Genomic DNA, 23,311 nt, shown 5'->3' with positions numbered 1-23,311 from the left:
AGATTAAGACAACATGTTTGATAGTAAATTATTAGAGTTCATAGTACATGCCATAAGCGAAAAGAAAGGAGAGTCCAGGAACCTGTACCTGTTTATTATAACAATCATGAAGGAGCTGCTGTCTTCATCCACTCGTGTTTGAGGGTTTTATAAGTTGAATATCATTGATTCGTTGCGGTATATCTTAGCTGGCCGCTGATCCAACAGGGTTGCTATGCAGATGCATGCGTCGAACTAGAGAAATGGTATCCCGCTCTCTGTAAGCACTCCAGCTCGAGAGTATTGTTTCATTTCAAAAGTGCGCGGAGAATGCATCCTACACTGCTCTTGTAAAATCGAGATTATATCAAATCTTTTTCTAAGCCCGGCCAAATGCGACAAAATATTTCCGAGCTCGTAGGGCGAACTGTCGCCGAAGAAGAGTTTCTAAGATCGTTAGGGCTTGATACTGAAAAAGCCCTTTAACATTTGAAACCCTCGAAATCTCCGCACCCAGAATGCATCAACCAAGATTACCTATGTTACCGCAGACTGTAGATCTAAACATACAGGAGCATCTGTGCTACTACGCAGACGATATCTTCTTTCTGTGTGGGTTATTCACGGGGGATATCCTGTCAAGTAATACCAGCATATTATTTTACATAACAATACTAAAAACTAAAAAGCCTCAGATCACATGGAATCTCAACTCGTCATATATATTTGTTAATGAACTATACTTAATTGCAGCATATGAAATGTAGGTAGTGTAAAATGTAAGATACTTAAGACTAATGATGCATTGATTTTCGCGGTTGATTGTCGGTGGGGAAATCTCAAAGGTTAAGGTTACATTGAAGGGACCACTAGTGATCTGTCAACTGAACGGTGATTTGATTAGGTTAGACCGTTCAGTTAGCTAGTGTGTTCCGTCCACCCTTCTAGCATTTGCTGTTCTATCCTCCTACACATCACACTTTTTGTTTGCATGAAAAGAATTTTGATATCAACATTGAATCATCACTAAAAAGCACTAATACATGGATATCTATGCGAGTTTTATACCATTATATACCTATTAATTGCAATCCATCTCATTATTTCGGGGTAAACCACCCCCTAATTCTCAACGCCTCAAAGCCCGTAGCACAGCGGTAATACCCCATATGTTCATAATTCATACTGGCTTACATCGAGTCTCTCGCTGTACATTATTGCCAGCATCAACACCCAATGCTATCTCATATGGCACGCATCCAACAGTTCAACGAAATCCTCCTCTCAATAGCAAGACTTTTGTAAAGATGCCGTTGGTCGACGTCCAAGCCTCCATGCATCCCCATTTCCTCAAAAACGGAAGGAGACTCTATCAATCATCGCTTTCTCGACTTCTGACCCATTACACCGGTAGCTTCTCATCTGGATCCGCCCTGGCTGACCCCGGGCAATTCTCACACTTGCAACCTGGAGCAGCGGGTACCTTCATTTGTTTGACTGGTCCACTTGTCGCACGATGAAATTCCAGAAGATCAACCAAATCAATCATAAGATGTTGCAAACGACGTAGTCTATTAGTCGCAGTAAGATTACCATCCTTGCGTGCTTTTACAAGTAGATCGACACCTCTCTCGATAGGTAAGAACCACTTTTTGAATTCATCTTCATCGTGGTATCTCTTCGAGAACGCTGCGAACCCTATGCAGTAAAGCTGACCTTCTTCTTCTTTAGTCATTATTTCGCCGATGGCCATCTGCTGTCCACGCCAAAGCATGAATGGAGCCTCTCCGCATATGTCCAGGCTAAAGTACTCCGTAACGGTGAAGAGGATCTTATTGAGCTGCTGGTTTTTTTGCTCCGTCGAAAATTGCATGAATTGTGCTTGTCGGCGAAGAACATATGTCCATGAAAGATACTGCCCGATCAAAAAGGCCGTGTAAACATATATATTTTCTTTCTTCTCTTCATCATGATAATACTCAAGCAAACTATTAACAAGGCCGTAGATTCGAGATTGGAGATCGTATGCGGCGAGTGTTAGAGGGTCTCGATATTTGTGGATTAGAGTCCTGGTGGCTTTGCGCTGTTTGGCCTGGTCCAAGTAGTATGAGATCCATCCCGTGAAACCTGCTGCTGCGAGCGAACCGATCAGAGAAACAACGGCGATGATGATTGAGACGTCAACCATGATGACTGAGTATTTTAATACCAATTATATTATTGCTTGGTACGTCGGCCTTGTAGCTCTCGGGGTATTTCCTTTTTTACACTTGGAAATGTGTGCTCGTTGAGTGCAAACTCAGAAGGCTTGCTGAATTTTTTTTCCTTTGGAATGAGGAGTCAAGCTTCGAGCCAATACTCGTTTCTGTGAAAGTTCCAAATATTTAAAGTATCTAAAAGTTTTGGTCTTTATGTGAGAAAGCTGGCGCTTATGATGAGCTTGGTGCTAGGGGTATGGCCCCTAAGAATATGCATGAGCGGATAAGGGATGTTCATGGCGGCAATATAAATATCCCAGCTTCAAATATAGATCAACAAATCAGTGTTGTATTTGATTAGCTTGGGGGAAGCACCCAACGGTTGGGGGCTCCAAATTAAGCTTATATTCGCCATTCTATTCGCCAGCCTTGTAATTTTAGACTTGAAGCAAAAGACTGAAACAGAATATCAGCCGCAACCCCACAAACACATCACTGTACGTGAATGGACGGTGGGGTCTCTTTTGGCAATTCGTGTCCTATTATGATATGATATGTGCAACATCTTTTTCAGGCTAAATGTTCCGAACTATCGTGACCGGAACCACGTACCCTAACAAATGTTCACGCTCGCATCTCATCCCACCATTAGATAGGTATGATAATGTACACTAACACCAGAAAGCAGTTGCAAAAATGAGTTGGTGCACCAGTGGGTCTTGTACAGGGAAATGCTATTGGTCAAGGTACGAATCCCACTGTAAGATCTTACACATTTGTCATCAAGGAGGCTCTGTACCTAAATTTACCTACCTATTAGGACATATGGACCCCGATACCACTCAAAATCACAGCTGGCAACAGAGCCTCATTCTCGTTTCATGATTGCAGCTTTCAGCTCTTTAGGTTCCTGCTGGAGAATAGTATCAATCAATTTTCCATCCAATCTCTCGCTCCAGGTGTCACTGAAAGTGTTTGGACAAGTTCAGCACCAATAGATGTTTCTCCGCCCAAGAGAAAATCTTTGGGCTTGGTTTTTCTCTGTAACTTGAACCCCCGTAATTCGAATCATTATTCATATCGGTTTTGATTTCCGGGCTGGTGACTGAGTCTGCATACTGTCGAGCTACCCGTCCTTGGAATAACACATTCACGATACGGCGCGGTTTTGTTTTCTTGTTTGCCATATAGTTCTCCTAGTGACTCACAGACCCAGCTAGTTTCGAGTACTATGTTTTTGAAGTTAATATCGAGTATCACTATTTGTTGTCCATAGGAACGGTGCGTGGATCCTAATTTCAATAACGTGGAATCCATTCTTCTCGCAGCGCATGTAATCCTGGCAATAACCCATTTGTCTACGATAAGGTTGATATTGTTAACTTGAACAAAGTCGAGCATGCAGCATTGCTCTGGATTTCCACCAAAGGTGTGGGTTTGAGCTGATGGATCCAGAGCGAGAGTTTTTCAGTTTTTGTTCTCGATGGAAACGGATGTTTCTGGGTTTTTACTTACAAATTTGGAGGAAAACGACTCGATATAATTGCTAGCGCTCCCTTGCCTTATGGTGAGAGCTAGCCTTAAATTTTTTGAACCGCCAAATTTGATATTGAGACATTATGGTCGTGATGACCACCTCATTGAGCAATCGACAAAGAGCTTAGTTGGATCTTTTGCATAGAATGCTGAAAGGTTCACGCGGAAAACTCCCGTCAGTGAGCAAACTCTACAAACGCGGATAGCGTGTTCTCGGTACGATTCCAAAGACTAAATATCGTGGGCGGGAAGAGTTGGTCTAATTAAGTCTGCATCAGCATTCAAGTGAGGACGCATCTGTGAATTGTGAAACCTTGGTTCGATCCGCAACGATAGCGGCTGCACAATCATCAACTAAAGTAATTATTAAAAACTTGATCAAAGTCCTCGCTTGTGTTCGAATGCAATTCCGGGTCACATCAAAACCCGGAGTTGTGAACAGTGATCGAAAAGTCTGGGCAGTAGTGATTCCCCAAGAAATTATACCACAAATATGGGCGCCGGAAATATAACCGTTAATTTCTCCAGTAAATTGAATCTCGAGAAGATTGAGGATGCCAATGAGTCGATTCTTCTTGTCTTTTCTAGGCCTTTCGTTCAATTGAAGTAAGAGATCTATGTTGTTCTTGTCAGCTCACTCGAAGCTCTGGATTGGATGGTGGTATATTATCAACGTTGGGAATTACTTGTAGCTTTTCACCCGTATTTATAAGTTCTCACAGATGTGTCGAATTCTGGAGAAAAACTGTTGCTTTTTCTGAAACCTCGGAAATTTCCTGTTCAATATAAAAATAAGGATAAGTGTATGCACCAAGCCCTTCTACATTTCCGGCCAAAGCCTCCCAAAGATTGCTCACATAAAACGTCATATTGCTCAATACTGGTTCCTACAAAGTCCAACCTCTTGTCGAAAAATTCGGCGATACCACGTCTTCAAATTTAGCACAATTGACATCACCAAGCATACTAGGCTGCACATGAAGAACACGCTAAGTATTAACTCATTCCGTCGAACTTGGTAAATACAGGCGCATTAAACGAAATTTGACATTTTGGTACTATTATTACATTGAAGAGCAAGTGATCCGTTAATTTCCGTTACATCGCTTTTATTGATACAGTAGTAAATCCCTTAGAGGTATCGTTTACTACCAGTAGATGCGAAAATATCAGAATCAAGGATTTTGCTCGCTTCCCTCAGTGAGCCTTTGATTTTGTACATTGATTTCTTTGTCTCTAGGATAGGAAGGAGATTTACCATCTGAGTGTAGGCTAGGAATTTGGTTCATGGTCATGCATTTATCGCTTCCGTTTTTGAGGCGTTTTTCGGCTCGGCTGAGCTTGTCTTCAATTTCAGGAAGATTGAATTCGGCTTGTGATAAATCTGCGGAGCTTGATATTTATCATCTTCGTTTATCCACTGTTGATGGATATCCCCGGATTTTCGACTTCCACGTCCCTCTTTTCCTTCTCCAAGTTCTTGTTCACCCCTCTTCCTCAACTGTTTTTCAATTTCTTCTCATTTAGGGTCCTTCGAGCGCTTGCTGCTTTCCAACTAGTTTCTTTGGACTGGTCAACTGAGCAAGGAACGCGCATGGATGGCAATCATTTGAATCATTTCCTAATGGCTCAAAATAAAAGTGAATCTATTGATCTGCTCATCAACATCCTTCGTGCATTGTGCAGCGGCTAGTTCAATGTAACTTCCCCCCTCCAAACTACCAAATTTCTTAGCTTAAATGTAGCAAACCTCTTTGCATCCTCGTCTTCATCATCAACATCCCTAAGTATCTCATAATATTTCTATATTCCTCGTGTTCTCTTTGATGTTGGTAAAATAAATGGATATGTAATTTCTTATACTTTCTAACTATAACTTGATATCACTTATTGACCAATCTCCCAAATTCCTCGTATCAGTATTAAATATCTTTTCAGGAACTAGTAATCAATCCACATTCAAGAGCGCCAGGTCAAGGGTTTCTTTCCCAAAATTCCCTTCATCTAAATCCGCAGCCTTTGTGACAGAATCAATGAATTCTGGTCTGAAATACAAACTGATGGATTTGCGAATTTTATTCTGCAATAAAAGATCAACCACAAATTTGGCATAGGCATCACAAGGAACATTATAGCCTACGCCAATAGTACTGATCGAAAAGAAGATGAAAGATTTCTCGAATAGCATGAGAGTCCCTATTGCGTCGAGGATTCCCTTCCCGAGACGAAGAAGCTCGTCTTGGCTGGTACAAGACACAATTTCCGGGAGACTTCTCTGGAATTATATATCGAGGAGATGAGCCGGAAGATAAGTTAGTGAAGAGTTAAGTTAAAGCAGAAAATATATTTGGAAGCTCTAATAAGCTATTGCTCATCCCAAACTAAGTGACTACAATATCCCATACTCACTCAGATCCTCTCCCTAGACTCTGTTTAATCCCTCAATTTCCCAATTTTAATAATTACTATATTAATATTCCTCACTCCGTAATACTATACAATCCCATCCCATCCCATCCAATCTAATTCCTACCTATAAAACCAGCATCCGACTCAAAATCACAAGATCCTCAAAATCCATCTTAATTATCCTAAATGATATAACGTGGTTTATCATCGGGTCGCCAATATCACCGGGTCGCCACTTTTTTCACCATTCAACCACTTCAATTTTATATTATTCAACAACTACTCAATCAATTGATTGAAACTATTAAGAATCTAATAACCTAGAGTCTATTATACTATTTTGACAAGTTCTTGAATTGTGACCAGTTCTCCCACATGTACCACAACATCGACTAGAAGATGCTTCCCCATTAGAATTCCCCTCTTTTGACGCTCGTCGCGTTGAATCTGAACATCAACCTCTTGTTGAGATAATATATCAAGAGCCTCTTGTCCAGTAAGCACTCCTCCTTGATGTAATTGAATCTTTTTTGCGTGTCGACGTTTGCTTAATGCCTTGTTTGCCTTCCGAAATGTACGATTTTCTGCATTTAAAAGTGTATTCTTATATGTTAATCTCTTTGTACCTTTAGTTAAAGCTAGTATAGTTTCGAATATAGGTGTAGAAGAGCTTGATTGATGATGACTTATTCGAGATTTTACTAAAGTTGATTGAGAAAGAGCTTCAGTTGGATTGTGAAGTGTTTGAGAGATCCAAGGATCTATATTGAAAGAGGGGGGAATAGATGTATGAATTCGAATATCTAACTTTGAGAGTACAGCTTCAGGATTAAATAGTATTAATCCAGTTCCTCGAAACCCAGCTTTTATATTCTGAGATGTAATTGATTATTGATATGCAGCTTTGAAAGCTATAAAGAATTCAATCTTAGAGATATAGTTGATATATACCTTGATAAATCCATCAATTTGACTATTATACGAGCGTTTCAGGACACTAAAACATCCAATATCGAATGATTGAGTTAAATGATTAGAATGCATTAGTAGCTTTATGCATATTATATCATTTGCTTTGCAATATGACTGAAAAGGTATTGATTTATGACTTTCGTATCTATCCAGCATTAATATTCGATATTTGCCCTTTCTTCGATGAATAGTATGTTTATCGAAATGCTTTAATTATTCTAACCCTGTCTCATTATTCGTTTATTCATTGGAAATAGGTTTAATAGCCCAATCTGCAGGAAGATCGGTTTCGGTATACCAATTCGAAAGATAGACTTGTCCTTGAACTATCAGAAATGGAGGTATAGTTTCACCCTCTTCATTACCACATATAATTGCTGTAGCCCATTCTCGATTGCCTGATTGTATTGCCTTGCTTCTGCTATTTCGTTCAATATTAATTACAACCATACAGGCAACTATAATCCCTATTATGAAGCCTGTTTCGTCGAAATTGTAGAAATTGCAATCCTGAATACCATATTTCGCTCGCATATTCAATACCATTTGAAACCACCTTTCAATAAGCTTAGGATCTTCGCAAAGAGCTCTTTGAAAATCATAGACACAATTAAAACATATCTTTAATTCCGTATGACGCTTTACGAATCGATGAGCTTAGAGCTTTCCAATCTTCTTTGCCCCTCGCGACTGAAGAATATAATTCGCCATATCTTCCACATCATTCAATTTAGGTGCAAACCCTCTATCATCTACATCAATTATATATTGAAGAAGCACTTTCTTTTCTAATTCAGTTATTTTATGCCCATTTGCTCGAGTTTCCATTTGGTTATTTCGATCGTTGATTCTATCGCGTAGTGTAGATCGAGGTACTGAATAGACTTTCGCAGCTTTCGTAATTGTCAAATTTTTAGACTTTCGAATAGCTTCAATAGCTAAGATGATTCGGGCTTCTTTTGATTGTGTTTCCATGATAATTCATTGAGATATCGCGAATTGAAATTGAAGTGGTTAAATGGTGAAAAAAGTGGCGACCCGGTGATATTGGCGACCCGATGATAAACCACGTTATATCTTCAAATAAATAATAATTACTCCGTAATCACCGAGGTAGGTATTAATTAGATAACACTTTGAAAACCTTACTCGACTCGGAGTATATCAAAACAATTAATAATTTTTATCTAATAAATCATAAAATCCCGTAAAAGAAAAAAACATTGAATGTTGCTCTGTATTATACCGTCTTGTCTTGTCTGTTATGAGGTTTGCCGTCTAGATCACGTGGAAGTGCTCTAGGCTCTCGAGGTGGTTTATAACTAGGCGTCAAGCAGGGACTTAAAGTAATGACAATAATGATATGCAGTTCGTAACTAATAGTAGAGTATACTAAATGATTGATCTTGAGCACGAAGCTCTACAAATGAAAACCTATCCCTTATATAGAACTTCATATTCTACTGTATTCTTTTGGATCCCTTGGATCTACTGGATCTAGAGTTTAATTATCTAGATCCTCTAGATCCTTGGATCAATCACGTGATTTCAATCAGAACATATGTCTGTGCTTGCTGAAGGTGGAGAGACTCTACTGTAACGATACTGTACTGGAGGCAGCGGCTGCCTGAGGTTTCATCTGGTTGGTAGTTGTGGGTCAAGGCTTAATCACTGGTATTCACTTGGAAGTGAATTCGTTACTAGATCAAGTAGAATGTAGGTAAACTAATTGATAACTAAGTTGAGCACGAAGCTCCTATACTATGAAAATAATGAATGTTTATATACTGGTCCTTTCCAGGAGCCTGCAGGAGCCTGGAGGAGCCTTGAAGAGCCTATGCTCCTGGAGGCTCCATCACGTGATCCCTACTTGTCCGACGTGATGGTGAATCGTGACAAGCTTATGGAAATCAGCTGATTATGATTATGGGAGAGTCTTGTATGTTATAATTAATGGAACTAAAGTACGGTAGTATACAAAGCAATGGAAAACTACAGGAGAAAGATGGAGAGGAGCTCTAGTAATGGTAAGTTATTCTAGAGGGTGCAAGAAATATGAAATAAAGGTTAATTTTTACTAAAGTCGTATTATTAATATCACAAACGATGAACAATCAATTGTTGAATTGAAAATCAAGGAACTTAGCAGGAAAGAGTGTCCATCCACATGAAGTTGAAGCAGGCCATAAACATGAAAACTAACAACCAATATTTTGCTAATTACACATTCAATAATAAGTGACTCCTTTGACTAGCAAGCCACTTTTACTACCTTTTTCAGTATTCAAGACATACTCTAAATGCCCAGAGCGATGCTCGTCTACTTCACCATCTTCAACGACGCTAATGGTAACTCCGATTGGAGCGTTCGAGATACCACTGAAGCTAGCACATTTTAGGAGTCTGACACTGTTCGGATCAATCCCCGCAAGTAAGGATACCAGTCCGAATTTATTTGATATCGGAATATGTCTTAAACGGTATCGAATGATCATGAATATAAATATCATGACAGGCTGAATGCATATAACGACATAGAGCAGAGCGTTTCGTTTCAATGTTGGCACGCTCGCCTGCATACATGACTCTGTGACATAATTAAGCTCAGGATAGTGGCTGAAGAAAGTAGCCATAGTCTCAGTAGCATCGTATGATAACTTAGACCAAAGCATTGATGCAATAATTGCCGACTGTGCCGAAAAATGTGTAGGTAGAATCTTAGGTATTGGATCATTGCTAGCTGTGACCATAGTATCTGCTAGTACTTTTTGTAGGTTCTGTAATGATGCCCAGTCACTATTCTCGACAATCAGCCGTTGTGAGGTAGAGAAGTCAGACAGCAGGCAGCCGCTTGCTTCCTCCAATAGCACTGTAGTTTCATCAACCCTCCATTTGCCATCACAATGACCTCGATACAGATTAAACCCAATTAATTCCGAGCTTATACTCGTTGGAGGGTCAGCAGATTCGTCCCAAGCAGAGATACATAAAACTTCTTGCTACGCTTTATTGGCTGCCATGGTGAATTTTATGTCGCCAGCGCCGGCGACGTTGACGGTGGATACCCATGCCGCATGGGATGGAGAGGTGGAGTCAAAAAATCCAGCAGGCCTCCTACATGAATTATCCGCATTTGTGCAATTAACACTGCTGAAAGTGGCGTTGACTGAGGCTCGAAGGTATACAGTCTAGCCTAAACGCATAGCATTCCACAAAGACTAAAAAAAATCTCTATTTAGAAGATCTAGCATTGCTATAATATTGTGATTAAGAATTTGCATGTTCAACCCATAGCTTCCGAGTTGCAGCGGATATGTGGTATCCAGGGTCACGACTGGCTCGGTAGCATAGATCATGATAGCTGTTGTCCGATTATCGAGTAAAAGATTGCTGAGCCGGTAAGTATTGTTGTAATTGTAGCGCGAAAAGGATTGACCATTCAGCAGCCATCCCGAATCTCCTGCATATGTCTCGCCGTCGTCGAGTGCTAGGTAGGCAACATTCAAAAGCAGAGAGAAGGCGTATAAAATCAGTATGACTAGCCGCATGTATTTGTGAGCATGTTTGACGAAAAGACTGTTGTAGAGTATTGATTTAAAGTTTTGTAAGGTGGATCAACCGAAACGTGCTTCCGCAACCAAGACAAGAGCCTGAGCCTCGATTCCAAAGCAGTCATTCATAAGGGAGATAGCCAGACCAAAAATGATGAACTGCAGGTTGTCACGGCTTCCAAGCCAGAATGCTGCTTGTGGTAAAGAAACTGCAATCACAGCAGCTCCACAGGAGAAAATGGAAACCACCAGAACTCTTCCCTCCCTCCAAACTTCCCATGAGGGCCTTTCCGGTTTACCAAGTTCCTTGAATGGAACCGAGTTACTAGCGCAGGTTGGCTGATCCTTTGACATGTCTCCTCAGCCAAGTTTAAGTAGAGAAAATACAATGCGCTAGTTGCATTTGCAATGTATCTTGTTGTACTTCAACTTCTCAAGGGAGAAATGGATAGTTTGGGAGAATATGAAAAAAAACCCCCCATGAATCAATGTATATATTGCCTGGTTGCTAACACAAATGCGTAAATAGTATGAGAGAATGCAGTGCCATTATAGCCCAGTCAAAGGCACCTGGCCAAGAAATTGATTTGTCGAACAATATGGATCTCTGCAGTGATTTGTACCTGGCCAAGGCTCGTGTAATGGATAGCTGCGCGAAAACACAACATTTGTTAGGCTGGTATAAGTAGATATGATGGTAAAGGCATGATCCTGCGGTAACTGCCCGTTATTGATTGTTTGATTGCACGGTTGGGCTTTGATATCATCCATGACATCAAGTGTCTGTTGTATTCTTTTGCTTCAAAAAGAATGTTGATTTGACAACAGCTTCACATGGCTTAAAGATCTATTAGGACGAAATTCAATGTCTCGGAAAATAAGAACTGGCTTAAAATAAACAGCTTGCATGGCTCGTACCATTCTAGAGTGGTTACTTCGAGTGTTTGTCTGCCCTGGAATGATCAGCCGCATACGAAGGATTCGACTCCGCATCCAGCGTACCTCGCTCAGCCTCGTGCCCGGCCTCGTTTTAGACCCCCATGCCGAATTGAAGAGAAGTAAGAAGTGAGCAGAAGAGAATATCCGCAAGGATATAAGTTAGACTGCGGGTATGAAAGTGCGATGCGATGATGAAGTAGTGGTGTTTGAGAGTATTGAAGACCATAACTCCCGGAAGCCTCTTTCAAGTTGAGATCTCTCTTTTCAGTAAATGCCTCCCATCAACCTGTCAGCAATTCCTTCCATTCTCTTGTCACCGCTCAGAATCCTTCTTTCTGTCTCGCGATCCCTGCCATCCTCTCCAATGATGACGCACTTTACAACTTCTCCATTCATTCCTACAACACATCTGCCGATCTTTCCATCTACCCACTCAATCCTTACTTGCTTGGCTTCTGCATCAGCCGCACTGATATCCGCTATCTCTCGCTCCTTTTCTTTTCCTTTCCTACTTGATTTCTTATCCAAGGAGAATCCTTTTCGTAAATGCTTGATAGATGCAATGCGTAAATGATAACCTGCAATCTCCCGTCGTAGTTTCCTTGCAAATGTCGTGAGATCTTGCCGTTTTCCTTTCGCAATACCTTCGACAGTCTTGGGGGCCGGCAAATACTTCGCAGCTAGACTAGCCAAAGGGATACATGGAGGCACTGTGTGTCGATGTATTCTCAAAGCCGCAGATCCCGAGTATGGTTTGTTCAACATAATATAGTAAGGTCGAACGAATTTACCAGCGTTGCTGACATCAATTCGAAGTCCCAATACATGCCCATTATCTACAGCATTAGGGTCAGGATCTTGAACTTGGAAGGAGGTGATTGATGCGCATGCGCGATATAAATTCTCGAGATTATGAGTCGTTTGAGCTGCGGATGTTGCGAGAAGTGGATCAGAATCTGTGGGAGCAGTAGAATGGGAGGATGTGATTTTGGAGGAAGGCTTTCGCAAATTTGACAAAATGGCTTTTGAAGTTTGAGAAGAAAGAATAGTAGCAGTTTGAAGACGACGTTGATCCTTCAATGACGCGACTGTGATTCATTAGCTACAACATTTGAAGGTTAGTGAGAGAGGGGTAAGAGTATTCACTTTGTTCCTGTAGTGAGGCTATCTCATTGTCCAATTCAATACCGGCCGCGTCTTCTGGACTGATCTCTTCTGTTATATCCATATTTAAAGTCGAATTAAAGTCCACAGAATGCGGGGAAGAATGTGAGCTTCTCGTAGCTTAATTTGGCGAGTCCATTACGTGGCAGCGGTGCTCGTAAATATGGTTCTTTTCTTATTTAAATTTAAAAAGACCATATCGTCGTTGATGTTTTGATGCGCGTCGCTTGTCATCTCGACGCCATTTCACGTGCTTTCGCGGGGGACAAAAAGACAACATTATTTGGGATTTGCGACGTTGCTACCTATCTAGGTAATTAGTGGTCATGATGGTGAAAAACACTAAAAGATCAATGCCGAAGCACCTAGAACCATCTATTTTTATACTTTCAATTACATACCTGATGATAATCACCCAGGTACTTCGTATGGTACGGGTACATTTCTACGGAGTAGGGACAACTTCCATAACACCGCTGTACATCCATAGGAGTCAAATGTTGGTAAGAATCCGAATAAATTATAGAAAATAAATCTAGACTTCCTTCCCCTTTTGCGGCTCTTTGACATATTCCAAAACACTTCCAACTCCTTTGTACCTGAGCGCCCGTGGATCACCGAAGAAGCCACATTTCGCTTTACAGTACTCCGTACCCTAAATCCCAGCCTGTAAATAGGTAGCGATGCCTCTGCAGGAATGGATGAACCTTGAGTAAAATAATCAAATCGATTAATAAATTAATCAAGCAATCCATCCATCTATCAATCCACTATCTCGAAGCACTAAGGAAATAAAGCTTTGTAAAGAGGACACTTTGGAGGCAAACAAGACCTCTAAAGTATTCTCAATTTAAAATACCATATGGATGCCTACTCCTTTGGGTGATACACTTCCTTCATTAACTCCTCTGTCTACTTCAGATAATCCTCGACATACTCATCTGCCTATTCATCACGACCCTCAATTCCCTTACGCGCAAGAACTAGACGATTTGTCAACAGCTACTTCGCGCCATAGAAACATTTCTTCCAAATCCAAATCCAAACCTAAATCTCACTCAAATTTACACGGCGCAACACAAGCAGAAGATTCACAACATTTACTCGGCGACCAAGACTCTGCAGACGAAGACGAGGAAGAGGATCTTGAAACGGATTCTATGGGGACTCGTTCTCGCAAAGGCAAAGCTTCAGAGCCACTAGGCTCTTCCTCTGCCACAGGAGGTGAAGATTCCCATCTACCAATTATCACCATGAACGGCAATGTCGAGTACCGGCGCAAGCATGCGAACCTCGACTCTCCCCTAGTGACCGCAAATCTCATGGCGCGCGAGTCTTTTACCTTGGATGATCCTATACCAAAGACCCCTATCCTTAATAACCATGGGTTTTCCGAATTGCCCATGCAAGACAAAAGGAACTTCTTACTTCTAGTCCTTTTATATTTCCTGCAGGGTGTTCCTATGGGTCTTGCGACAGGTTCGGTACCTTTCTTACTCAAACCACATATGTCCTACAGTGCCTTGGGGGTGTTCAGCTTGGCTTCATATCCATATTCTTTGAAGCTGCTTTGGAGTCCAATAGTGGATGCGATATGGAGTCCAAAAGTAGGACGAAGAAAGAGTTGGATCATGCCAATTCAAATGCTGTCAGGATTCGGAATGATATGGCTAGGCTCCCAAATTAAGGAAATGATGATTACAGCCGGAGCAAACGATGGAGCAGGAATTTGGACTTTCACCGGGTGGTGGTTCTTTTTGGTATTTATGTGCGCCACACAGGACATCGCAGTTGATGGATGGGCGCTTACCTTGTTGTCACCCGGAAATATCTCATACGCATCGACCGCTCAGACTGTGGGATTGACAGCTGGACAATTCATGTCCTTCACAGTTTTCCTAGCTTTCAATGCTCCAGACTTCGCCAACAAATGGTTCCGAAAGACTCCCCTGGATGAAGGTGTCATGACATTGGGAGGATATCTCACGTTTTGGGGGTGGACATACATAATTGTTACTATTGGCCTGGCGCTTTTGAAGCGCGAAGAGAAAACCCGGAACGAAGATGGGATTTGGGATGTCTATAGGGTTATGTGGGGAGTGCTGAAGCTCAAGAATATCCAAACCATCATTATTATCCACTTGATTGCAAAGATTGGCTTCCAAGCTAATGATGCTGTTACGAATCTCAAACTCATCGATAAAGGATTTAGTCAAGAAGATATGGCTTTGACAGTACTCATTGACTTTCCCTTTGAGATTGGCTTGGGCTACTATGCTGGAAAATGGTCAACATCCTACACACCTTTACGTCTTTGGTGTTGGGGATTTGTTGGTCGTTTGGTCGCTGCCATTATCGCTCAAATCACGGTCATTATCTTTCCTGTAAATGGAGTGGATACTTGGTATCTACTTGTTGTTATAGCGGAACATATTTTCTCGACATTTACCAACACTGTTATGTTCGTGGCCATCTCAGCTTTCCATGCTAGAATTGCGGATCCTGTCATTGGTGGAACTTATATGACCTTGCTCGCTACGTGAGTACCCCTATTTCTTATCCAAAAATTCACTCCACTAACAGTAAATAGTGTTTCTAATTTGGGTGGTACCTTCCCTCGTTTCTTCGTCCTCAAGCTCGTTGATTACTTTACTACTGCAACATGTATTCCACCCGGAGCCGGTTACACACTTGCAGCTGATCTCAAAGGACCCCTCATCACATCGTCCTTCTCCTGCGCCATGGCTGCCGAGAAAGATCGCTGTTTGTCTGGAGGAGGCATATGTGACATCGAGAGAGATGGATACTATGTCGTGAATATTATCTGTGTCATTTTTGGGGCTGTAACATTCTGGGGATACATCAAACCAGCAGCTCTAAAGTTACAAGCTCTACCATTGAGAGCCTGGAGAATTGGTGAAGGCAACGCTTAACTGGCAAGAGGATAAACTTGAGCAGCAAGAAATGCTGCTATATAAAAGAGCTGTATAATAGACATATTTTTGATTGGCATTGAAAGAGACGACAGGGGCTGTGAGAAATGGTATCTATCAATAGCCTAGCAAGCATGAAAATAGAAACAAACTTATTGTTAGCAATGTTTACACAGAGGAATAACTTTTATCAATGTTGTAATCACTTTCGCAATATGAATGCTTTGAGTAGGTAGTTGACTAAAGGGGATCCTGGGCTGGGGACCTTGTGAAGTAAGCTAATTGACATACGCTAAAGTGTTCTCCCAGTCATCCTTAGAACCAAAGTTACCATTTCAGACCATCTGTCAGCCGGAGCTGAGTATGAAGGTCCTGTAACGGCTTCAAGAGATTTTTTATATCATGAGTACTGCCGAATGCCTGACATTGACATGAGATGTTGTGTTCACGACCTCGGACCGGGTGTAATATTGTCCAATGGGAATCATGACTTCATCCACGCAAACCAACACCAAGGCTGTGTCTGAGTTCTCGTTGTCAGCTTACCACCATTGATGGATTGTGGCAATTTGGCTCGTTGACTCTTACAATTGATATCGCTAATAATATAGGGACCATCTTCTTACGAAACAAAAAGGTAACAATCTCACATGGGTCCTTCTTCCGGAAGCCCGAATCATCAACTTAATTCCGACACAACCGTCGACCGAGGTCAACAGGAAAGCCGGAGTCCCAAACAGTTTGCAGGTTAGTATTATAAAGGTACGTCGCCGGTGCGCAATTAGGTGATTTACGAGTAGTGAATTGAGAACTGATAAAATGTCGTCGCAGCTTGCACCAACTACTTCTAGACATGCTCCCGAGCTGGAGCTTGCGCACCCCGCAGGAACATCCCCAAAATTAACATCAACCCCACCATCGAGCTCGACCTTTACGCTTTCTTTCAACCTCTTTCCAAGTTCACAACCTTCATCACCGACCTCCTCAATTTTCTCCTCCAGTTCCCAAGATACCATGTCGACCTTCAGTTCAATGCCAGGCCTAGCGCGTGAAAACACGGCAGAAGTGGCCGAGCGAGATTACTTTACGGAAAATCCTCCCCCAGCCACACTCGAGAAGCATACATCTCTTGCACGAGAATATATCAATTACCACGCCTCTGCTGGCAGACGTGTGGTTTTGGTGACATCAGGAGGAACGACAGTACCACTAGAGAGACAGACGGTGCGATTCATAGACAATTTTAGTGCAGGAACGCGTGGGGCTACATCCGCTGAATATTTTCTGGAATCAGGCTATGCGGTTATTTTCCTCCACCGTCAATTCAGTCTTCAACCATATTCGCGACATTATAGTCATGCTACGGATTGTTTTCTCGATTTTCTACACGAAGGCCCGAATGGGAGTGTTGTTGCGAACGATGAATATCGCGAAAAGATGTTGAAGGTTCTCAGACAGTACAATGCGGCCAAATCGAAGAATCTACTTTTGACATTACCTTTCACAACCATCACAGATTATCTATTCGTCCTTCGGGCTATTGCGCAACTTATGCGTCCGCTAGGTCCTCGTGGGCTTCTATATTTGGCTGCGGCTGTGTCGGATTTCTTCGTTCCTCCGGAACGTATGGTGGAGCACAAAATACAATCTACAAATGCAACGGATACAAATACACCTGCGAAGGGAAGTGAAGAGCAATCGAATGGAGAAGACGAGGAGGCTTTTGATAACTTTGACTCCTCTCCAGCGGTACCACGAAGCAAACGTCTCATAGTTGATTTGGATCCCGTACCTAAGTTTCTCAAGAATCTTGTGGATGGTTGGGCCCCTGAAGGCATGATTGTTTCTTTCAAGCTTGAGACTGACCCCGCGATCCTGGTTCACAAGGCAAAATATTCATTGGATCGTTACCAGCATCATTTGGTCATTGGGAATCTACTTGCTACTAGGAAATGGGAGGTGGTTTTCGTAGCGCCAGGTAGCGAAGACCAATGGATTAGAGTGCCAAGGAGCAAGAGGAAGAGAACAATCAGCGGAGTGGAAGATCTAGTAGGTGCAGCCGCGAGAGGAGGGGAGCCTAGCAATGAGCCTCTGGATCCAAATGAGTTACCCGATGGAGAACCGGAGGTTGAGATTGAGAGTTTGATTATTCCAGCCGTGGAAGCATTACACACATCTCATATCAACGCCCCTAAGAAACGGGAGAGATGAAGAGGGGTTTGTTTGTAAACAAAACTACAAACTCAATACATATTCTGAATGCCGTTCGGCATCTGATGTGACGATGCAGGGGAAAATGCTGGCCACGTTTACTGGATGTAACCCCGATGGGCTTGATATACCCTGCTGCATGAAGCACTTACATTGGATATGGTAACAGCCGAACTTGGAATCAAAACATCTGTTTGCCGCTCACTTGTATGCTCCAATAGGACAAAATGACACACAGTACCCATTTAAGCCAGAAGATCTACATGTATTCTCGAGTATTTCCTTCATATTTGAAAGGACATCCTTATAGGAATATAAATATTGGTATCATAAAATTTTATTAAGATCAGCCATATAATAATACTACGCAGACGAAAAGCACGCACAATCAGCTATGGTGGTCAAACCGTGTACTAATAATAATAATAAGCCTCGGTAAATTAATTCATCATGTCAAAATGGCTTGTGTACGGAGTACAAGACCAAGTAGATCCGGGGAACGTGCCAGCTTTAGCCCAATCGTCCGTTTATGAATATAGCGAACAGGTCATGCTGTGCTACCTACATAGGTACTGTATTGTGTTCTATTTCCGCCGCCATGTTGATCAAAAATCGTCCCCTTTCCCGTTTGTGAGATGCGTGATTGAGGTATCTCTGGTCCTTTGCATGGATTTTTGATCATTGTATCTGTTGTTAGAGGAGAGGGAGGGGGAAGGGAGGGGTGTGTTTTCATTCATTCTTTAGACGGGTAGGTATGCCTTTGATTGTTTGGGGATTAGTTTGGTGGTTGTTATAGTGGGATTTGGATGGGATGCTGGGTAGGTAGTTGGTTGTTTAGAATGGATAGGTGATTGTACGGTGAATGAATGAATGAATCAGGTGATTGATTGATTCATGGTGGTGTTGTAATTTGAGGTTGTCGATCCCCTAACCTAAGCTCTACCTACCTACTAAAAGATCTAGATAATCTCTTGGAATAGGTTATGTATTGGTGATACATAGGTCAAGCCGTTATTGGGGATGTATGAAGCAAAAGAGAGAAATTATTTTGATCTTGTTTTGAGTTTTTTGTAGATAGGTAGGTAGGCGGATATAGAGTATTGGATGGGATGATCTGTTCAAAGATGTTCGGGATTTTTAATATCGGATGGATACCGGTGTGCTTTCCTTACATTCAACCTTTTCCTGTTGTGATTGCTTCATCTGAAGGAATAGAAAAAGTTACTAAATACTAGGTAAGTAGGTGCATCAGTATTGACAAAATAGCATTTTTATTAGTGCAAGTACCGAGTATCAAGTACCAACATGTTCCTTCCAAAGGAAAAGAAGCGCTTGCCATTAAAAAACATGCGATTCATGGGTTTGGACCAATTGGCAACTTGTTTTGATGATTTATTCCTGCAGTCGGGCGACTGATTGATTGACGTGACAGATTAACAAGTTGGTATCCGCCTCTTGATCAAATCTTGGAACCAAAACTCTCCAACGTTTGCCTTCTCATCTATGGAGTTACCTGTTGACTTCATCGTTTGGCCTTTACGAGTTCTGACAAATTCTTCATATGTTTGCTTGTTGTTGTTGCTGCTGCTAATTCAAAAAGGAAGAAAAAGATACTTTGTTGTCAAACATCAACGATAAATTACCTTTGCTCACAATTTCTAATACCTTTTTACTTTCTCACCACTACTTTATTCCTTGCAAACATTTGTCCCGGCACTTCTTAGATCAATTAGCCCACCAGGCTCTGCCTACCGCCTTGCTTGGTCCCATCATCGACCACCGGGACCCTTGCTGTTCCTCACCCTAACCCCACTGACACCCGATCTTTTTATCACTCGTACCATATCCCCAATTTATCTACTCAACCTCAGATATGTATGAGTGTCAATCGCAGAATCAGAAGTTGCCTCCGTGTTGATAGATAAGGCTTTCCAACAATGTTACCGGCCTTGCGCGCCAGGTCTCATCTTGACGTGCAACACAACGAAGCTGCACAGCCTATCGAATACAATGACGATGATTATTGCCGGGAGGTGTTACGATTGGAGGGGCAGGAGAAGACGGAAATACAATTTGACGAAAGATTGAACAAAGAGGCAGAAAGTCTAGGGATTTCGATAACGGGACCTTCCGCAGACGAAAGGATCGATAGTCCTCTATGCGAATCTCCTTTCACTGATTCGCAGCATACAAACACCGCCTCGTCAATATCTCAAGATAGCGATTCTACAGGATTAACATCGACATCATCGGATGAGCAATTGGACATTGCATTAACACCACAGCCATGGAAACAACATATGGCGAGGAAGAGTTTATCATTTCACGATTACGAGAAATATGTGAAGCAAATCGATGCTCAAAGCGCGATTCCACTACCTCCGCCAATACCTGTCAGTTCTCCTGAGCCAGCCCCGTCTCTTTTTTCGATATCCTCGAGACGCTCCTACAAAAGCTTCAAAAATGGGATTAAACTCCGTTTACGCCGTAAGCCCAAAACATTGGGGCATCAAGTGATGTGAGTATACACCTTTTAAAACGTCAAAACATACTAATCTCGTAGCTCTTGCATCTGTTGTCGGGAAGAGTTCAAAACGGCAACCACCCTGCGTACGCTACCATGTGCCCATAATTATTGCGAAAGTTGTCTTCGAGTTCTAGCCATTCAGGGCTGCACAGAAGAATCAAAGATGCCTCCCAGATGTTGCAGCCAAGCTATTCCCGGAAACATAATCAAATCGGTTCTAAATAGAGATGAGCAAATATTATTCATGAAAAGCGTGGTGCAATTCAGTACGCCATGGGAATGGAGGATTTTCTGTCCAAATACCGCTTGTGGTGAATTTATTCCAACACTTGGCAAGATTGATCCCAAACAACCATTCGAGATAGTTTGTCGAAATTGCGGAGATAAAGCTTGTTCCATTTGCAAGCGTGCGGCGCACTCAACTGGCCAGGATTGTCCTGAAGATTTCGAATTAGAGGCCGTTTTGAGAATGGCCAAGAGTGCTGGATGGCGTCGCTGTTACAAATGTAGAACTCTAGTGGAATTATCCCAAGGTTGCAGTCATATCACTTGCAGGTGTAAAGCTCAATTCTGTTATATTTGTGGCGCTGTTTGGGATCCCTCGGTTGGCTGTCCAAATTATTGTAATGGCGAGGAGATGCTGGAACGTCGACGTCTCGAGGAAGAACAGCGAATTGCAGAAGAGGAAAAGGCAAAGTTAGCCAGGGAAGAGGCAGAAAAGGCAGAGGCGGCGGAACGTGCAGCGGCTGAAGAACGAACCCGTACAAATGTTACATTGAGTGCACTTCGGGCTTGTCAAATTAATGAAAGAGACCGATTTTGTGCTTTCGAGAGGGAGATGAAATGGATTATGTGGACTCGGCATGGTCGAGCCAAAATTGATATTTTGGATCGCTATAATGAGCTCTCAACAAAAATGAAAGAACGTCATCAAAGAACTTCGACGCATTTAGAGGATCGGCAAGTTGCTGCTGAGATGGAGTTGAGAGCAACCTTAAAACAAAGCGAGAGAAGCGTACAAATTCGTTTGAAGCACATGGAAGCTTACTGTAATGGACTTGGTAGAAGTTCTGGTGGTGATAATATACAAAGAATTGTTACTGAGAAAGATCTCAGAGAGCTTGGCCAGCAATATAACATTCGAGATGATCTTGGTCGTTTACATCAAAGTAGGATCAACGTCATGCGAGACAAGCAAGCGAAACAAATGGAAAATTTGATCCATCGACAAGAAGAGGAACTTGAGAATCTAGTCCTCAAACAGAATCAAGAGTTAGAGGCTCTTGAGGAGGTGCATAGTAGAGAAGAAGAAGGAATAATTTCATTGTTCATAGAGAGAAAGTCACGACTTATTTGGAGATGGAATTTGATGGAAGAGGTGGAACGAAAGAAGCTCACTAATATTGCTGGTGTACAATTTGCGCCTATGCCCCCGATACCGTGGCCTCAACATAGAAGGTCTCCAGCTCTAGGCCTAGAATCGGTTTTCGAGTAAAGCTTCATAGTTGTGGAGCTTTTACATTTACTGTTATGATGATGATTTTTGGTGGTGGTACAATTACACATGTTTTGACGCAAATAGACGATTGTCACGACGATTATGTCTTTTCAGATCATCTCATCTTGTCACAATTTTAGGACTGGGGAATCGGCGCTTGGAATGCTGGACATTAATATATGGAGCCTACCTAGCTGGATTTACTAATGGGTATCGTCAGCGCTTTAAGCTTTTGACTTGTTAGGATTAATCCTTGTTGAGCTAGCTGGCTTGTAAAATCAAAGAAAGTTATTTGATGGATTCTTGTGGACAAAGTCTAATATTTGTAAGAGGATCCTAGGGTTCCTTTACATGTGCTGATGTTTTTAATGTATTGGGGATGATGTTTATGTATGGTACTTTACTTGAGATTTTTGGGATGTGGATGCATGGATGGGGGGATGGAGTATATAGATTATACCCAATGTTATTTTTGTTTTTTTTTTCCTGTCTTATCTTCTATTATGAGATTATGAGATAGGAATTTAGAAATTTAGAAATTTATATTTATAAATATCGATCATTAAAGGATTACTATTATAAATGTAAGATTATATATCTAGTAATTGATTAATTCTTGATGTAATACTTTACATACATACCTACCTAGTGAGTAATAGTCCCGTTCCAGATATATAGGAAAAAGGGAGGTAAAGTTAATTCTCCTCATCAGTTATTGGTAATAAATAATCTTCTATAATATATCCCTATTATGTACATCATAGCATAGCTCGTTTATAGCTCGCTCGTAGGTACGTAGATTAAGCTAATTTATAGCTACGATTGCGATTGCTATTGCTTTTGAATACCTGGATGGCTGGCTTTCTTTAATACTGTGGGTATTTATTCCCTTTTTGGTCTCTTTGTGTCTCTTTGTGTGGAGATTATTGTATTCTATTGTATTGTGAGATAAGATAAGATTAGAGTGGCGGAGTTGGAAGATTTGATGGGAGAGGGGGGAGGGAGAGAGGGAAGATAGATGGATGAATGGATAAATGGATGGGTAGATGGAATTTGTATGTATAATAGGTTTGAAAGTATAGATTTAGCTGGGAGGGGGTATGAATATAATATGATATTATGAATGTGGTTTTAGATTGGAGATTTGGGATTGGAGATTGGAGATTGGGGGGTTAGAAGTAGTAGATAGATAGATAGGTTGGTTTTGTTTAAGCTGGGGTTGTGGGTTTCAGTTTGAGTTTGTGAGTTTTAGGGAATAGGATAGGATGGGATGGGATGGGATAGGATGGGATGGGATGGGATGATCAAAAATAGATATAGATATAATTAGTTGGGCCGGGGAACTTAGATAAGATTACTGTTTGTGTATTTGAGCTACTTGCGAATAATTGGCG

General features: G+C 41.6%; 10 protein-coding genes across 10 annotated transcripts; 4 read left to right on the top strand and 6 right to left on the bottom strand.

Moving 5' to 3' along the window:
- Nucleotides 1-1,148: 1,148 nt before the first annotated feature.
- Nucleotides 1,149-1,499, top strand: SS1G_09402 (hypothetical protein; the record flags this gene model as incomplete). The annotated part of the gene is made up of 1 exon (XM_001589630.1): nucleotides 1,149-1,499. The coding sequence occupies one exon, from the start codon at nucleotides 1,149-1,151 to the stop codon at nucleotides 1,497-1,499; it is 351 nt and encodes a 116-aa protein (XP_001589680.1).
- A 3,346-nt stretch (nucleotides 1,500-4,845) lies between these two features.
- On the bottom strand, nucleotides 4,846-7,166 carry SS1G_09401 (hypothetical protein; the record flags this gene model as incomplete). The annotated part of the gene is made up of 6 exons (XM_001589629.1): nucleotides 4,846-4,949; nucleotides 5,216-5,282; nucleotides 5,436-5,516; nucleotides 5,671-5,988; nucleotides 6,459-6,995; nucleotides 7,074-7,166. The coding sequence occupies 6 exons, from the start codon at nucleotides 7,164-7,166 to the stop codon at nucleotides 4,846-4,848; spliced, it is 1,200 nt and encodes a 399-aa protein (XP_001589679.1).
- Nucleotides 7,167-7,334: 168 nt separating this feature from the next.
- SS1G_09400 (hypothetical protein) lies at nucleotides 7,335-7,628 on the bottom strand (the record flags this gene model as incomplete). The annotated part of the gene is made up of 1 exon (XM_001589628.1): nucleotides 7,335-7,628. The coding sequence occupies one exon, from the start codon at nucleotides 7,626-7,628 to the stop codon at nucleotides 7,335-7,337; it is 294 nt and encodes a 97-aa protein (XP_001589678.1).
- Nucleotides 7,629-7,751: 123 nt separating this feature from the next.
- On the bottom strand, nucleotides 7,752-8,069 carry SS1G_09399 (hypothetical protein; the record flags this gene model as incomplete). The annotated part of the gene is made up of 1 exon (XM_001589627.1): nucleotides 7,752-8,069. One exon carries the CDS (start codon nucleotides 8,067-8,069, stop codon nucleotides 7,752-7,754), a length of 318 nt encoding a protein of 105 aa, XP_001589677.1.
- Nucleotides 8,070-9,161: 1,092 nt separating this feature from the next.
- Nucleotides 9,162-10,114, bottom strand: SS1G_09398 (predicted protein; the record flags this gene model as incomplete). Its single annotated transcript, XM_001589626.1, has 3 exons — nucleotides 9,162-9,171; nucleotides 9,390-9,890; nucleotides 10,098-10,114. 3 exons carry the CDS (start codon nucleotides 10,112-10,114, stop codon nucleotides 9,162-9,164), a joined length of 528 nt encoding a protein of 175 aa, XP_001589676.1.
- A 594-nt stretch (nucleotides 10,115-10,708) lies between these two features.
- Nucleotides 10,709-10,999, bottom strand: SS1G_09397 (predicted protein; the record flags this gene model as incomplete). The annotated part of the gene is made up of 1 exon (XM_001589625.1): nucleotides 10,709-10,999. One exon carries the CDS (start codon nucleotides 10,997-10,999, stop codon nucleotides 10,709-10,711), a length of 291 nt encoding a protein of 96 aa, XP_001589675.1.
- An 849-nt stretch (nucleotides 11,000-11,848) lies between these two features.
- SS1G_09396 (hypothetical protein) lies at nucleotides 11,849-12,812 on the bottom strand (the record flags this gene model as incomplete). Its single annotated transcript, XM_001589624.1, has 2 exons — nucleotides 11,849-12,672; nucleotides 12,731-12,812. 2 exons carry the CDS (start codon nucleotides 12,810-12,812, stop codon nucleotides 11,849-11,851), a joined length of 906 nt encoding a protein of 301 aa, XP_001589674.1.
- Nucleotides 12,813-13,614: 802 nt separating this feature from the next.
- On the top strand, nucleotides 13,615-15,681 carry SS1G_09395 (hypothetical protein; the record flags this gene model as incomplete). The annotated part of the gene is made up of 2 exons (XM_001589623.1): nucleotides 13,615-15,287; nucleotides 15,339-15,681. 2 exons carry the CDS (start codon nucleotides 13,615-13,617, stop codon nucleotides 15,679-15,681), a joined length of 2,016 nt encoding a protein of 671 aa, XP_001589673.1.
- Nucleotides 15,682-15,896: 215 nt separating this feature from the next.
- On the top strand, nucleotides 15,897-17,892 carry SS1G_09394 (hypothetical protein; the record flags this gene model as incomplete). Its single annotated transcript, XM_001589622.1, has 3 exons — nucleotides 15,897-15,909; nucleotides 16,319-16,428; nucleotides 16,513-17,892. The coding sequence occupies 3 exons, from the start codon at nucleotides 15,897-15,899 to the stop codon at nucleotides 17,890-17,892; spliced, it is 1,503 nt and encodes a 500-aa protein (XP_001589672.1).
- A 2,300-nt stretch (nucleotides 17,893-20,192) lies between these two features.
- SS1G_09393 (hypothetical protein) lies at nucleotides 20,193-21,914 on the top strand (the record flags this gene model as incomplete). The annotated part of the gene is made up of 3 exons (XM_001589621.1): nucleotides 20,193-20,285; nucleotides 20,456-20,502; nucleotides 20,645-21,914. 3 exons carry the CDS (start codon nucleotides 20,193-20,195, stop codon nucleotides 21,912-21,914), a joined length of 1,410 nt encoding a protein of 469 aa, XP_001589671.1.
- Between the last annotated feature and the right edge of the window lie 1,397 nt (nucleotides 21,915-23,311).

Source organism: Sclerotinia sclerotiorum, genomic scaffold (assembly GCF_000146945.2).
Source record: "Sclerotinia sclerotiorum 1980 UF-70 scaffold_13 genomic scaffold, whole genome shotgun sequence".
In the NCBI taxonomy this organism is placed as follows: domain Eukaryota; kingdom Fungi; phylum Ascomycota; class Leotiomycetes; order Helotiales; family Sclerotiniaceae; genus Sclerotinia; species Sclerotinia sclerotiorum.
Note: the sequence above shows the minus strand (reverse complement) of the source record. Positions and strands in the feature narration are given on the sequence as shown.